The sequence below is a fragment of the Sardina pilchardus genome, chromosome 9 (genome assembly GCF_963854185.1).
Source record: "Sardina pilchardus chromosome 9, fSarPil1.1, whole genome shotgun sequence".
In the NCBI taxonomy this organism is placed as follows: domain Eukaryota; kingdom Metazoa; phylum Chordata; class Actinopteri; order Clupeiformes; family Clupeidae; genus Sardina; species Sardina pilchardus.
In genome coordinates this window covers 22522775-22536161 of record NC_085002.1, presented here as the reverse complement: position 1 = coordinate 22536161, position 13387 = coordinate 22522775, and the positions used below count along the sequence as shown (strand labels likewise).

General features: G+C 45.3%; 1 protein-coding gene across 1 annotated transcript in view; it reads right to left on the bottom strand.

Moving 5' to 3' along the window:
• The window catches only part of LOC134092202 (calmodulin-binding transcription activator 1-like), a 251899-nt gene that overhangs the window by 223846 nt on the left and 14666 nt on the right, over nucleotides 1-13387 (bottom strand). The window contains exon 3 of the mRNA XM_062544992.1: nucleotides 12477-12580. Coding sequence (XP_062400976.1) covers nucleotides 12477-12580 — 104 coding nt within the window. The remainder of the gene's footprint in view (nucleotides 1-12476; nucleotides 12581-13387) is intronic.

Genomic DNA, 13387 nt, shown 5'->3' with positions numbered 1-13387 from the left:
CAAAGTCTTTTTGAACCAAAGGCCAACGTTCAGTGATAAAAATAGCTTTCTTTCACTTCCTCATTCAATCCTATCTACATAGGCAATGACCTTGAGATATGCCTCTTTTTTGCATACATACTTTAATGTGCCATTTGTCCTTGACTCTTTGTTTGCTAGAAGATTAAAAAAGCCTTCAAGGTAATCACTTACCCTCAAGGTAATCAAGTCTAAAGATGACACGTTGTATACATAATTTATAATCCATGCAAAAGACTGATGAAATGTCTTTTCATTGACTAGACATGATATATTCACAAAGTGACAATGTTGGGGCGTAAATACCTATACATGTTATAAGTAAGTACAAGTTGGGGGGTAAATACCTACATATATACACAGAGATCCATCCAAGTCTCAAAAAGGAGACATGTTCCCCTTGCCCTTGTTTTTCCAAGCTCATGGACAACTGTTTGCATGTTCACTGAAACATTGCTGGGGGCAGCTATGGGTTCAGGGCATTAATGACTGTGGTTAAGGATAATTCTGAAAATGCCCAGATTACATGCATGAACCCACTGAATAAAAGCAGTGTAGCAGAGTCAGATTGTACGATCTCTAATTTATATCTTGACCGAGCCTGGGATGTTGGACTGAAGTATGGTGAGGGAGGGTCAGAGTGAATCACCGCAGGCTGTCATGCATACGCTTCTCATATAAATGAACCCAAAGTAAGATGAGGACGAAGCATAAATAGACATTTTACAATAATCTCTGACTCACGGCTTACATGCAACTATCACCCCATCCATTATCCCTGTCCACTGACTCTGAGTCAACTGTGGGACCTCTTGTCTTCTGCCTGTCAATTTAGATGTCAGTGGCTTGCCACAGAAATGCTAACAATACAGGGTCAGTGTTCCTACAACTGTCCTCACTGTCTCTGACGGATCCTCACTCGGTCCAGTCCAGTGTGCCGTGACAGGGGCCCGCTAACTGCTCGTCTCCGAGCAGCCTGTCATCCTGCCAAAGATGGTATGATGTGTAGATCTCGTAAATGCTAAGCGGAGTGTGTGTGTGTGTGTGTGTATGAGTGGGGGGTGGGGGTGAGGGGGCGGGGGCGAGCGGTTCTGGACAGGACACCTGCTTTCTCACCCCTGAGCTCTCCTCGCAGACGAGAGAGGGAGAGTTGTGTTTCTGTCAGCTGCAAGCATCCAGGTCTTTTATTGAGCTCGTAAAGGGAGCTCTGATGCTGTGCTAACAACCTGCATCAAGATTCTTCTTCCACGTCATCACTCATGACTTTATTTTACTGTTATGGGTCGGTTGGTACACATTTTTGTCTCTGCTTATTATAACAGGCACAACTGCCTTTGCCTTTTGCCTTTGCAGCCATTTTTTTTAACATTCATTTACTGATCCTAAAGATGATCCTACAGATCAAGATCTCCTTCAAAGCAACGTTGATGACCTAAAGGTTGAGAAAAGCACTAGACAGGGGAAAAAATAAAAAGATTCTCTTGAAGGAAGGTGTGAAGCTGCTGAATAGAACAGTGAAGATTGCATTCAGCATCTTCACACAAGGTCAAGGACATCCGACGGGTCCCTCAGAGCCTTGGCTCGGGCCGGGCAGCCAAGGCGAGGGTGACAATTAAACACGGAGTTATCAGATTAGGAACGACCCAGTAGAGCACTCGTCTGGGAGCTGACAGGCCGCGCACTGCCCATCACAGATAGTGCCCAAGATTGGCACACGTCCACGGGGACACACTGAAGGTGTGTGTCTCATTTGCTCAGAGTCTCTTCCTCTCTAAATATACAACCTTCCTCTTTCAACCACGTGCGCTGTATTTTTAGACATTTTCTGTAGACTATATAAGTGCTATTTTGAGCCACTTAACTCATGACATATTGCATTAAAGAGAGTGATATTTGTCCTCGTTTCTTTGTTTATGTGTCCTGATCTCTATGTAATACAACTTCAAACTTCCCTTTCAGTTCTCTTTCTTCCTTTCAGTCCGCCTCTCTCTATTTATCTAACAGCTTCAACGTATAAAGTCTTGATGAATGGGAGGATACCATAGTTGTATAGCATCTGTTCTCCAAAGCTTTTATCACTTTCTTGTCCTTAGAAATTTCCGCCTGCCTTGTATACACTAAACACATCTGTCATCAGGAGACTAGACTCTCCCTTATTGTTGTCCCTTTGGCGGCTTTTATTTACACTGTGCTTCATCCAAGTGCGAACGACGCCAGAAACGGTATCTTGTCAGAACTAGGACAGGAACGCGTGGTGGAGGGAGTCCAGTCTGATTTAGAACAGGCCATCATGTAAGTTTAATCAAATCTAACGTAGGGAACCGGCGTCCCATCGGAGCCAGCTCTGCTGCGTAGATTGGAGATGCACTCTTCGGAGGAAGTGCGAGCCAAATAGGACAGAAAAGAGTGGGGGCAAACACGGTCCATACGATCACGATGTGCATTCAACTGAACGATGTTGGGACTCAAGCATTTACGGCATAACATGTATACAGTACATACATGTGCTCTTTGGATGAGATGGGATGGGATGACCTCAGAAAAGAATTTTATGTAACTAAATCTTTCTCTTAAATATTTAAAGAGCCGGCACAGACATTCGGCAGTTTTGTAAAGTACATGATATAAAAGCAATCAAATGAACGCAGAAGGCTGAAGTCTAGAGTGCTAGCACCCAGTCAAACACAGGAACGCAAACATACAGTACATGCACACAGGACACAGACACACAGATCCAGAAAATAAAGCAGCAGTTGATTACAATGGGCTGGCACACAAAGGCCTTCCCCAGCAGTTCAATTCAACAGGGGAGAAATCTATCCCTCTATTCCTGAATAATTTCACACGTCAGTGAACACAATGCAGGGAAACGGAAGGAGATGGAGAGAAAGACAGGAGGAGACATGAGGCTGGGAGGTAATAGAAACAAAGGCCATTGCAACACAACAAATAAAACCTCTGGCTTGGCACAATGCATCTGTTGATTGATTTAGAAGTTACAAAAGATTAAGAAATAGTCCTTAAAGGGGATTGTAGCATTAAGAATTAAAGACTACCATGTGTCCTCACTCCTCCCAAGTAAACAGTTTGCATCTAATACCCTAGTTACTGGATATATCTAGGATAAAGTAAGGTGTCATTGCTGAATCTCAGTTGTGGCTAATTCAAGTTTAATATTTAATACTCTGATGTACCATTTTATTGGTTCAGTTGGTCTGAGAGCGGCAAAATCTTTTACAAATCAGTTATGTTCATCCCTTTGACGTATTGAGTGGAGCTGCAGATGCTCCTGCAGAGGGGGTCTGAGACCCGGGCGAATTTATATGCTAAGCATGAGGTGAGCCGACTTCACAAATCACCGTATGGCCCGAAGCCTTTCTGGGCACCGGAAAACAAAGCAGTGTGACCTTTCTTTTTCACTCCGCCGGCCCTCGGAGGCTCACAAACATTTCTGCAAACATTCTCTGTCCACGCGGCTCCTTAATTACGACAGGGCGCGATCCTCAGCCCCCAGTTAGAGGCCACCAAAGGAAGACAAACAGCATTTTAATCAGAAAGTTTTGCTCTCCTGTTTCGACTAAAAGAATATCTCCTGGAAGCAAAATGCAAAGCGGAGAAGAGTAAGCTCATTCCTATACTGACAGCTGAAAAGGTCTACTTAATTTGTTTCCACACAAGGGGGAAATGTATTAAAATAAATCTTTAAACATCAAGAGTTGGGCTCCTCTCGCTCAAGAATTAGATCAACCCAATCAGCAATTTGCTAATCCTTACAAGGAAGCTGTAATCCCAGGAATACCCAGCTAAGCTAAGCCCACTCTGCAGGGAAGCCCCAGGATTCCACTCAACAAGCGGGGATTTTTTTTTTCTTACTTTGCAGAAGCTACCCATGACCAGGTCAGGTCAGGTTGTGTCAAATTTGGGGTGACAAAAATTCCATCAAGCAATTTAAGTGGTAAATGCATCTGAGCCTTGCTAGGTTTCGTTCTTTTCTGGAGAGAAAGCAGGCTAGAGTTCACTAAGACATGAGGCAAAATCTGAGTCAGAAACAGTTATTGATGTTGTGTGTGAAGGTGCATTAATAATGCTGCTGAGATCTGGGGATGTTTTGGCAAAAAAAGCAATTACTCTGCAAAAATACAAATCTTCAAACACAGAAATTGATATTGTTTGCACTCTTCAGAGATGAAGCGAGCAGATCTCTGATGTAGGTCTTGAGCGAGAATGGGATTGTGGGTACGTGGGTGCGGGGGAGGGGGGGGCGCTAACCTTGAGGCTATGCACTACCACAGGAGGCCTGCCTGGACAAACATGGACCACAGCTCCCAGAACCCCCAGACGAGCTCGGTGGCTCAGCAGTGGAGCCTCGGTTTGATTATCTGCCGAGAGCCAGGGGGTGGGCCGGAGCGGCGAGGAGGACCCAGAGGAGAGCAGGCAGAGATTAGAGCCGGGGTCCAGCAGACCGCAGGGATCCCACCGCACGAGTGGTGCTGATGCCCAGATTATTTTAAACATGGGATGGGAAAGGGGGTTCAGTAGGGATCAGTAGACAAGACGAGACGAGACGAGACGAGACGAGACAAGATGGAGGGAGTGGGTTTACAATCTTATGGTGAGTGGTTCTTGCCCTCAACTTGCTATTTCATATTTCTCAATATGTTGTATTTTTATTTACCCCTTTCTGCCAGTAATTAAATTTTAAAAGGCCCAAAAAAGCCAGCATAAATTCATACCATAAAAATACCAGTTCTGCCTACTTATCACGAGAAGATGCAGGCACATCTATATTCGAAACATGAAAAAATGCTCTGAAAGGTCTACGAAAATGGTGGGAGGATTTGTCATTGAAGCAAGGTAATATGATTCCATTTCAAGCTCACCAGACATAAGCCTACATAATAGAGATTTTCTATACATGCCTGATTGCCTGCCAAGTGTAACCCTGCCAGCATTTGAGAGCTGTGGCCACGCCCTGAGCGAGATATGATTGAATATGTTTGCCTGAGGACCAGTGGAATTCCAAAGCCCCTTCGAAGAATCTCGCACCTCAAGATATCATGGGTCAGGTGACAACATGACACCTAACAATCTGAGGTGAATTTTAAAGAGGGCTGAATGGGAAAAGGAGCGTTCAGACAGCACTTCACTGCACAACCTGGGTCTTGTTCCGTCACGTCAGAGTAATCTTCAGGAGTGGGCAGAGAAATGCGAAGTAGGCTAAAGTGAGCTGAAGGACGTTTTTGTCGATAAGCAATAACCACGCTGCATTAGCAAAACGTTTAGCAATGATAATCCCTCCAAATCACCCATTTAGATCAAATCATTCAGCACGACACACTCTGCAATGCCGTGCCGTATGCGGGTTGAGTGAGTTATGAGTTTGGCCCATCCCCAGCCATCAAGTGAAACTGGGATGGATTGAGGTCTGAATCCGTGTTTTGGATGGGGATTACTTTCTGACTCCATATTTACGAACACAGTGCCATTACAGCTGTGAAACTATGCCGTGACATCTCCAGGGTTGGATCCAAGAGGCCACAGGAGACCCACAGGGCAGCGAGAACACAAGAACATGTACACATGACAACCAGGCCTCTCAGGATCACCAAAACAGTATTAAAAAATCATCCAGCAATCCCTTTAATTATTAAACTTGCATTTACTGCAAACACTCGGCCACTTTCTACATGTACTATACTCCCAGCAAACACAAAAAAAACTGCACACATAGCCCAGGATATATGAGGCCTGTTGGAAACAAGAAATATACCAAAGTGAAAGATCCGGTCACAGAGAGGAAGTTCAATCAAGATGTACAATAATGTGCAAAAGTGTTATGCACCCATTAGATTTGCTGTATTAGCAATGCTATGATGACCGTATATGCTTATTTCTCATTCAACTAAAAGATAGAGGGAATCTAAAAACATTACAGTATGCCAAAAGACAGTCAAGTCAGCAGCTCAGCGAGACCCCCATGGCAGCTTTATCTACCAGCAGCTTCTGTCAGGCCAGGCATGCCCATCAGTGGCCTGTTGTTTGCTGAAACCAAACATGTAAGGTGCCTGTGACGGATGCACAGTACTGCATATTTATTCTGATGTCCACAGGAGAGAGGCAATTCACAAGAAGATGCAAAGGCACTCCACCGTATGCATTTCTAACTTAATGCAGATTGATCCTCATCATCAGCAAAGCAATGATAACTATATGTTAGCAAGGCGAATCTTTCCTAAACCAGTTGCTGAGTCTGAAGAGTACCGTAGTCAATGACCTACATGGCACTGACGATAAAAGAAGGAACGTTAAATTAGTAGAAAAATTAACCCAGGCTCTTTCCCATATCCCCATCTGGGATTATGCGGTATACATATGAGAACCATACGTAGAGAGGAGGAGAGTAGGAGAGCTACTTCGGTGTAGCTATTTTGAGCGGCTGACTTATGAGAAACGCGGAATATTAAACGTTGTATTGGGATATTATATACCGTTCTGCTTTGCACTCTCTCTAAGACTCTTGATCGTTTCGCCGTCGCAAAAAACAAACATTATTAGAGTGTCATTAAAACAACGGTACAAGACTTCCGACGGAGCAGGGACTCCTTCAAAGGCACATTTCTCCAGGTGCTTAAAAGCAACAGCAGGGGGGTTGTGGCAGACACAACGGGGGGAAAAGATTGAAGGAGGAAAAACAGAGATGATGACAGGAATTGACTTTTTGTCATTCCCTCGTGTTCCCTCTGTCCTCATCTTTATCACAGTCCCCATTATCGCTTTCCCCTCTCTGACTCCGATTTCATTTTTTACTTGGCTGTGTGTGAGTGTGTGTGTGCGCGCACGTGTGTGTGTGTGTGTGTGTGTGTGTGTGTGTGTGTGTGGTCATTCAAGAATGTGTATTTTTCAACCTAATAGAGGTTCGTGTCATTACCCTCAATAAGGGTCACAGCTCAGGAAGCGGGTGCAGGGAGGGGAGAGAGAGAGAGAGAGAGAGAGCGAGAGCGATATGGAGTCCTACAGTCACACCTCATGGGTCATCTCCAGCTGATGGAGCCTCTCATCTAGTGTAGTGGCTGGTGTGGCACAACACAAAGCACCCCTCCACTCCCGTCACTCCATCCTCCTATCCTCCCTTTCTCAACTCCCTCTATCCCTCGTTTCCCTGTGCACTGTGCTTTTGCTTGTGCTGCTATGCTGTACTGCCGCTATGTGGCTATGAAGTGTGATGTATTTATGTGTGTGTGAGTGTGTGTGAGTGTGAGTGTGTGTGTATGTGTGTGTGTGTGTGTGTGTGTGTGTGAGTGTGTGTGTGTGTGTGTGTGTGCGCGCATATGAGTGTGTGAGTGTGTGTGTGTGCTTGTGTGTGTGCGTATGCATCTGTGTGAGTGTGTCAGTATGTGTGAGTGTGTGTGAGTGTGTGTGTGTGTGTGTGCGTGTGTGTGCGAGTGTGTGTGTGTGTGTGTGTACATTATTGAGAGATGCACTCAGAGAGGCATGAATGTCAGCAGGGGGACGTCCGTCCACACGATAATCTATTCCACTCTAGGAGTGTCCGGCTGCTGCTCCGCTGCGTCCCTGTGTCCTGTCCTCCCTGATGCCTTATTGTGCTGCACAGCTCAGCTGCATGGTGCTAGTTCTCCTTTCCTTTCTGGAAAACAGGACTCTCTTTATGTGACCTATTGTTAAATGAGAGCAAGATGTCTCTTCAGAATGGTTCAAGGAAACATTAGGGAGATTAGAAGAGCCCCACCAGCCTGGAGTCGCTCAGAGATGGCTCAACAGCGCTCAATAGTAGAGGAGTTAGTGAGGAGTGTGTGTGTGTGAGAGAGAGAGAGAGAGTGTGTGTGTGTGTCTCTGTGTGTGTGTGTGTGTGTGTGTGTGTGTGTGTGTGTGTGTGTGTGATAGAGTGTGTGTGTCTCTGTGTGTGTGTATGTGTGTGTGTGTGTGTGTGTGTGTGAGAGAGAGAGAGTGTGTCTTCTGTCAGACTTCTGGATCATCCTGTTGCGGTGCGCTCATTAAGCCGAGCCTCCCTGCCGCTCATGCAGATCGTGCTGGAGGAAGCAGCGGCGGGAGGCCACCGTGGCCGCCACTGAAGCACCTGCTCCCATTAAGAGGGCTGCTGGTGAGTCTGGATGGGCTCGGCTCGCTCCCTCCCCTCTCCTCACACAGCTGGAGGTGGAGCTCCTTCTCTTTTTGGCTCTGTGGCTCTCTCTCTCTCTCTCTTTCTCTCTCTCTCTTTCTCCCTCTCTCTCTGTTTCTCTCTCACTCTCTCTCCCTCTCTCTCACTCTCTCTCCCTCTCTCTCACTCTCTCTCTCTCTCTCTCTGTTCTCGTTTCCCTTTCCGAACATCCTTACTTTACTCCTCTCCCACTCTCATTCCCCTGTCTCGTGCGTTTCTCAGCCCGTTCGCACGCGGGGGCCGCCTGCCGAGCATGACACCTTGTCCGCTGCTCAGAAGTTCACCTCCGCGAGACAGACCAAAGGGACAGAGTGTCTCTGGGTTCCACTGCACAGAATAAAGGAGTCCAAGGAGACTTGTGGGGGAGGGAGGCAGCTCTTTCTGATGCCACTTGAATGAGTGGGGATGAAACCCCACCACTCCCTCCATGAGGTCTGACTCTGGCTTTTTAACTCAAGGGTAACAACGAGTTTAATCAGAAAAAAAAAAAAAGGAGCTGGTGCTTGAGGGGGCCGGAGGGGGATTATTCTTTATTCTCCTCGCTTGTGTGTCGCATCCTTCAAAGATGGAGGACTTAAGGGGAGATGGCAATCAGTGGCGACGGCCTGGAATGGAGGTGGTCTCACTGGGGCATGTCGGACGGCTACGGCAGCTGGCTTGGGCTTAAGGACAGCTTAGAGTCCCCGTGCCTGAAGGACATTATTTTATGGCGGCTCACCTTGAGTCTCCGCTCAATGCATCAACGCCAGCGCTATCTCACGGCGAGAGCATCTGTGGCTTCTTGAGCATGACGTGACAAGTTGCCTATAGCTATGGTGATAAGGTTAATAAATACATCCTGCCCCCCGTTTTGGTGTAGCGCTCACACAACGTCTGCTTTCCTGGCTGCTCTTCATTCCTTTTCAGGGAAAAGTGCAATCAAGGAAAGCAGGGCAGGGCAGATGGATGTTTACAAACGCTGCGTTTGATTTCGCTCTGACCTCAGAGCGACCGCAAATCACGGAGCACGCAGTTGTCAAGAGCTGCGTTGATTTTGACATACTGGGAAACATGGGAGGTTTGTAAACTAAACCAATGTGACAGCCCGCATCAACACGACTCTGCAGCGAGTGCAGAGTGCAATCCTGTGGTTAATGTGCATAGGAGCGCTGGGGTTGTTTGGGGGTGGACTTCATCTCACTCCTCCCCTGCTCTTGCCCTTATGGCCTCCCTCTTTACCTCATTTCTTTTCCATCCCACCAGTTCATCTCAGCTTCCAGGAAAAGGTCTTGGTTAATGTACTTTGCTGGACTGCTGTATGCAAGGCAAGCTCAGGAGGAGAATAGGTGATAGTGGAAAAAGGAAATCACGTGGCGAGTAGCTTTAGCGTCCTGTCAGGGGGGCTCTTAGAAGCGCATGAGTCTGTGCAGATACCTGCTCCAGAACAGAGACGACTGCGTAGCGGCTTCTTCCTTCCCCGTTCTGTCCGAGGCATGCCTAGGTGTCAGAATAAATGATCCTTTCTCACCACAGCGACAGGGGGCCTGTGAATGGAGAGGTGGTAAGATGCCCTTTTGACGCAGCCGAATGCATTCCGTGGCCGCCAGTTGACACTTCTCAAATAAGATATTTACAGCAACCGCACGAGGAAAGATTTGGAGATGCGAAACATATTTTAAAGAGAAAAAAAATGCACCTTGGAGTGTCAAGACGGGGCGCTTGGTAAAATATCTGCTTTTTTTTTTTTGGACCGCGCCTACACCGACAGTGTGAGGGAAATGTAAGCTCCAGAGCTGACTAGCCCTCTGAAACGTAAGAGAACACCTGTGTGCTACTTACTGGCACCCTGGTGTATTGTAAAGTGTCGCAAGCCGAACCTCTAGATTAATGACAAAGGCATTCTTTCTTTCAGAATGCTTAAAAACTCACTCTGCTGGGACCAAGAGTCAATGATGACGCCTGGCTCTGAAGGGCACTCTGAAAGTCACACCGCATACTTCTTGTAAAAAAAAAAAAAAAAAAAAAAAAAAAAAACAACAAAAAAAAAAGCAGATAGAATGCAGACTCAAATGTGCAGTTGTGTGTAACGATTGAGGAGAAGATGGCTTTAAATCACTGGGGCTTGCTTCAAATGCCCTCGCACTGACTCCCGTGCCAAGCTTTTTTCCTTCCCTTTGTGCTTTCCTTCTGAGTTCAGATGCCTTTTTGTTGTGGTTGCATCGTGGAGACAAACATCCACTATTATCATGGAAGAAAGCTGAACTTCCTTACTCACTTCGGAAAAGTTTGCCTGGCTCCTATTCGGAAGCTGAGACGGAGAGAGCAAGGAGTGCTTTGAAGGAAACCACACTGGGACATCCTGGGTTTTGGTATTCTAATATCAAGAACACAGCCTAACCATTCAGTGAGAGACGACTATGCTTGACATGTCCTACCTGCAGCTGTGATACAAAAATCCTCAATCTGGAAAAGTGTTTGCGCAGTGCACAATCAAAAGGGCTCGCTTGTGTGAGTAAACTTCTACACAAAGGGAAACACATCACTGAAGCACACACGTTGTGGTATGACTGGAGTTTGGGAGAGGCAGGAAAATAAGACGTTGGACTGCAATGTGTCTGTTTAGTGCTGGCCTAGCTGTTTTATGAGAAAGAACCAGAACACAAGTCTGGTAAGTTTGTGTGTTTTGTGCATTAAAAACGTTGCCATAAACTTTAAAAGGCATCAAATAAATCAGTAAAACCATGACATATACTGCCATCTGTGTGGCGTATATCTCAGGCCTTCAGAAATGTATGGATGTTCCTTTGTCAGTGACAGGATATGAAATGCAATGAACGTCTGAAAAAATCTCATGAAAAAAACTCATGAATTTCCAATGTGAAATCAATCAACGCTCAAATTACTGCTTTGTCCCAAGTCCTATCAGGCAAAAAAAAATATGTTGTTTTCTTTTCTCCCAAGTGGTTGTATGGTTCATCATGGTAAACAAAAAAATGTGAAGAAATATCAGGAGGTTCAAGAAAATGGCAAGAGGCAATAGCACGTCTGACAGACCAGAATAAGTAAGCAGAAATTGTTTTAATTTTCCCCAGCCTCTGTATGTAAACCTTATCAACAGTGTCAGTCTCCAACTATGGACTAGTTTGCACTAAAATTAATCCAGAGTGTTTGTTTACCACAAAATATTCTAAAGCATTCGGGGGCGAGCCGCAAGCTCCAAACAATTAAGTTATTTTCGACTTTCAAATGCTGCAATACCTGAGACAGAAGGTTAATAAAAGATAGCACAGTAGCTGCAAGATAGCCGTTTACTGTTCTACAGCTGTAACATAACAGTAAAACACTGACAAAGACAGTAGACAGTAGAATTATACTGGCATTTCTGTTCATGCCAAAATCACTTTTGCTACCATATGCCACCAATTTGTAATGGAGTGCAAGTGAATAACATCCCCGATGACATCCCTGGCTGTTTTAATTGAGCATGAGAAAAGTGTGTATGTGTGCTTGTGAGAGTGCTTGTGTGTGTGTGTGTGTGTGTGTGTGTGTGTGTGTGAGTGTTTGTGTCAGCAGGGACAGTGGTGGGGGTGGGAGGGTTACCAGCTTGAAATGAAGTGGTTCCTTTAAAGTGTCTCTTTGGCCTCTCTCCCTTTTGATAACCTGGTGAAAGTGATTTGTTTCCAGCTGATCTCATTAAGAGCTTGGCTTGAGTCAGACGCCGTCTCGGCAGTGGCCTCCCAGGACTGCCCAACGCTGCCAGTCAAAACAAAGCTCCAGAGCTGGCAAACAGGGCTGCCTGGATCGCTCGCCTCGGCTCGGCTCGCACAGCTTAACTTTATCATCCCAGGTTCATGAAGGGCTGTGGTCTCAGTTCTCCTTCAAAATGAAAACTGCCAAGCCATTTGAGCGTACCACGCAATAGAAGATAATATAGCCCGATGCATTTCTTTACGTCTAATGAGGGATATCACATGAGAAATGGAATCTGTCTTGAACTGACATGGCAGTAGAGTGTCTGCATGTAATGCACAGAGGGGGGGCGGTGTGCTCAGCTGAAGGCTATGTTTGACTAGCCCGGTGTTGAAATGTGATATGTACCGAGTAATGACCATTCTCAGACCCTTGTGTTCTAGGTGCCTTGGTTCTTGAGAGAACTCTTGGTTAAAAAAACAAAAAAAAAGAAACCCATCAATTTTGGTGCCCTTCTTCCTCGGAGGCTGAGGGAGTCACGACAGTTGACTCCCCCGTCTAGCAGGCTGCATTCTGAAAAGGGCTGTGAAGGAGTTCTGGCATGGTCTCTTACCTCATTGGTGTTCCAGCGGTGTCGCTCCTTGGGCAGGGAGGAGCATTTGGGCAGACATTCGAGCAGTTTCTTGGGCAGGTATATTTTCAAATGTCCATGTTCACCTAGAAGAAGACGCACAGGGCCAAAATGTCATTGACACAATACAGAAGATGACAATGGTTATAAGTTATAATCTTTGCAAAAGAACATATCTGAATCCCCACAACATAATACTGCTGATCGTTCTGTAAAATATGTGTAAAAGCCAATAAACAATAGCACAGAAAAAAATACAGTCATTATATTAAAACAGTGACAGCAGCAACCTCAAGCAATGGAAATGGGCATATGACCTAATGTATTCTCTTTCAATTAACCTGCATTTAGTCAACATACTGCATATTACCACAATATCTGCCTTCAGATGTCAGCAAAACATTCATTAGCCATTAGCAAGGTACATGATATTTACATTAATCCATTGCAATACCACAGTGACAAGCTATAATGTTATTAACTAACACCGCTTATAGGCCTCTTCTAAAAATAGCAACTCTAAACATCCAGTCTAAACATCCATTTGTCTTGCGTCATTTTAAGTGGATAATGTATGCTTTTCTTAACATAAGAGACAGAATTGTTTAGTTGTATCACCCAAACCACATACAGTACCTCTATAAGAGGGTTATTGGATTTTTTTTAATTTTTATTATTTTTTTAGATTATTTAAAGTGCAATTTTATGGGGCTGCTGATGCATGGGATGGAGTGAGTTGGTATAATGACAGACTAAAGTCTTCTGCCTTTTCAGGCAACCCAGATCGTTCATAACACAGTTACAATTTAGTTTCCCTTGAAGACTGCACAGTAATGCTTTATTTTGGCTTCTCCCTTATCAGCCAAGGGTGCGTGCACACACACACACCACAG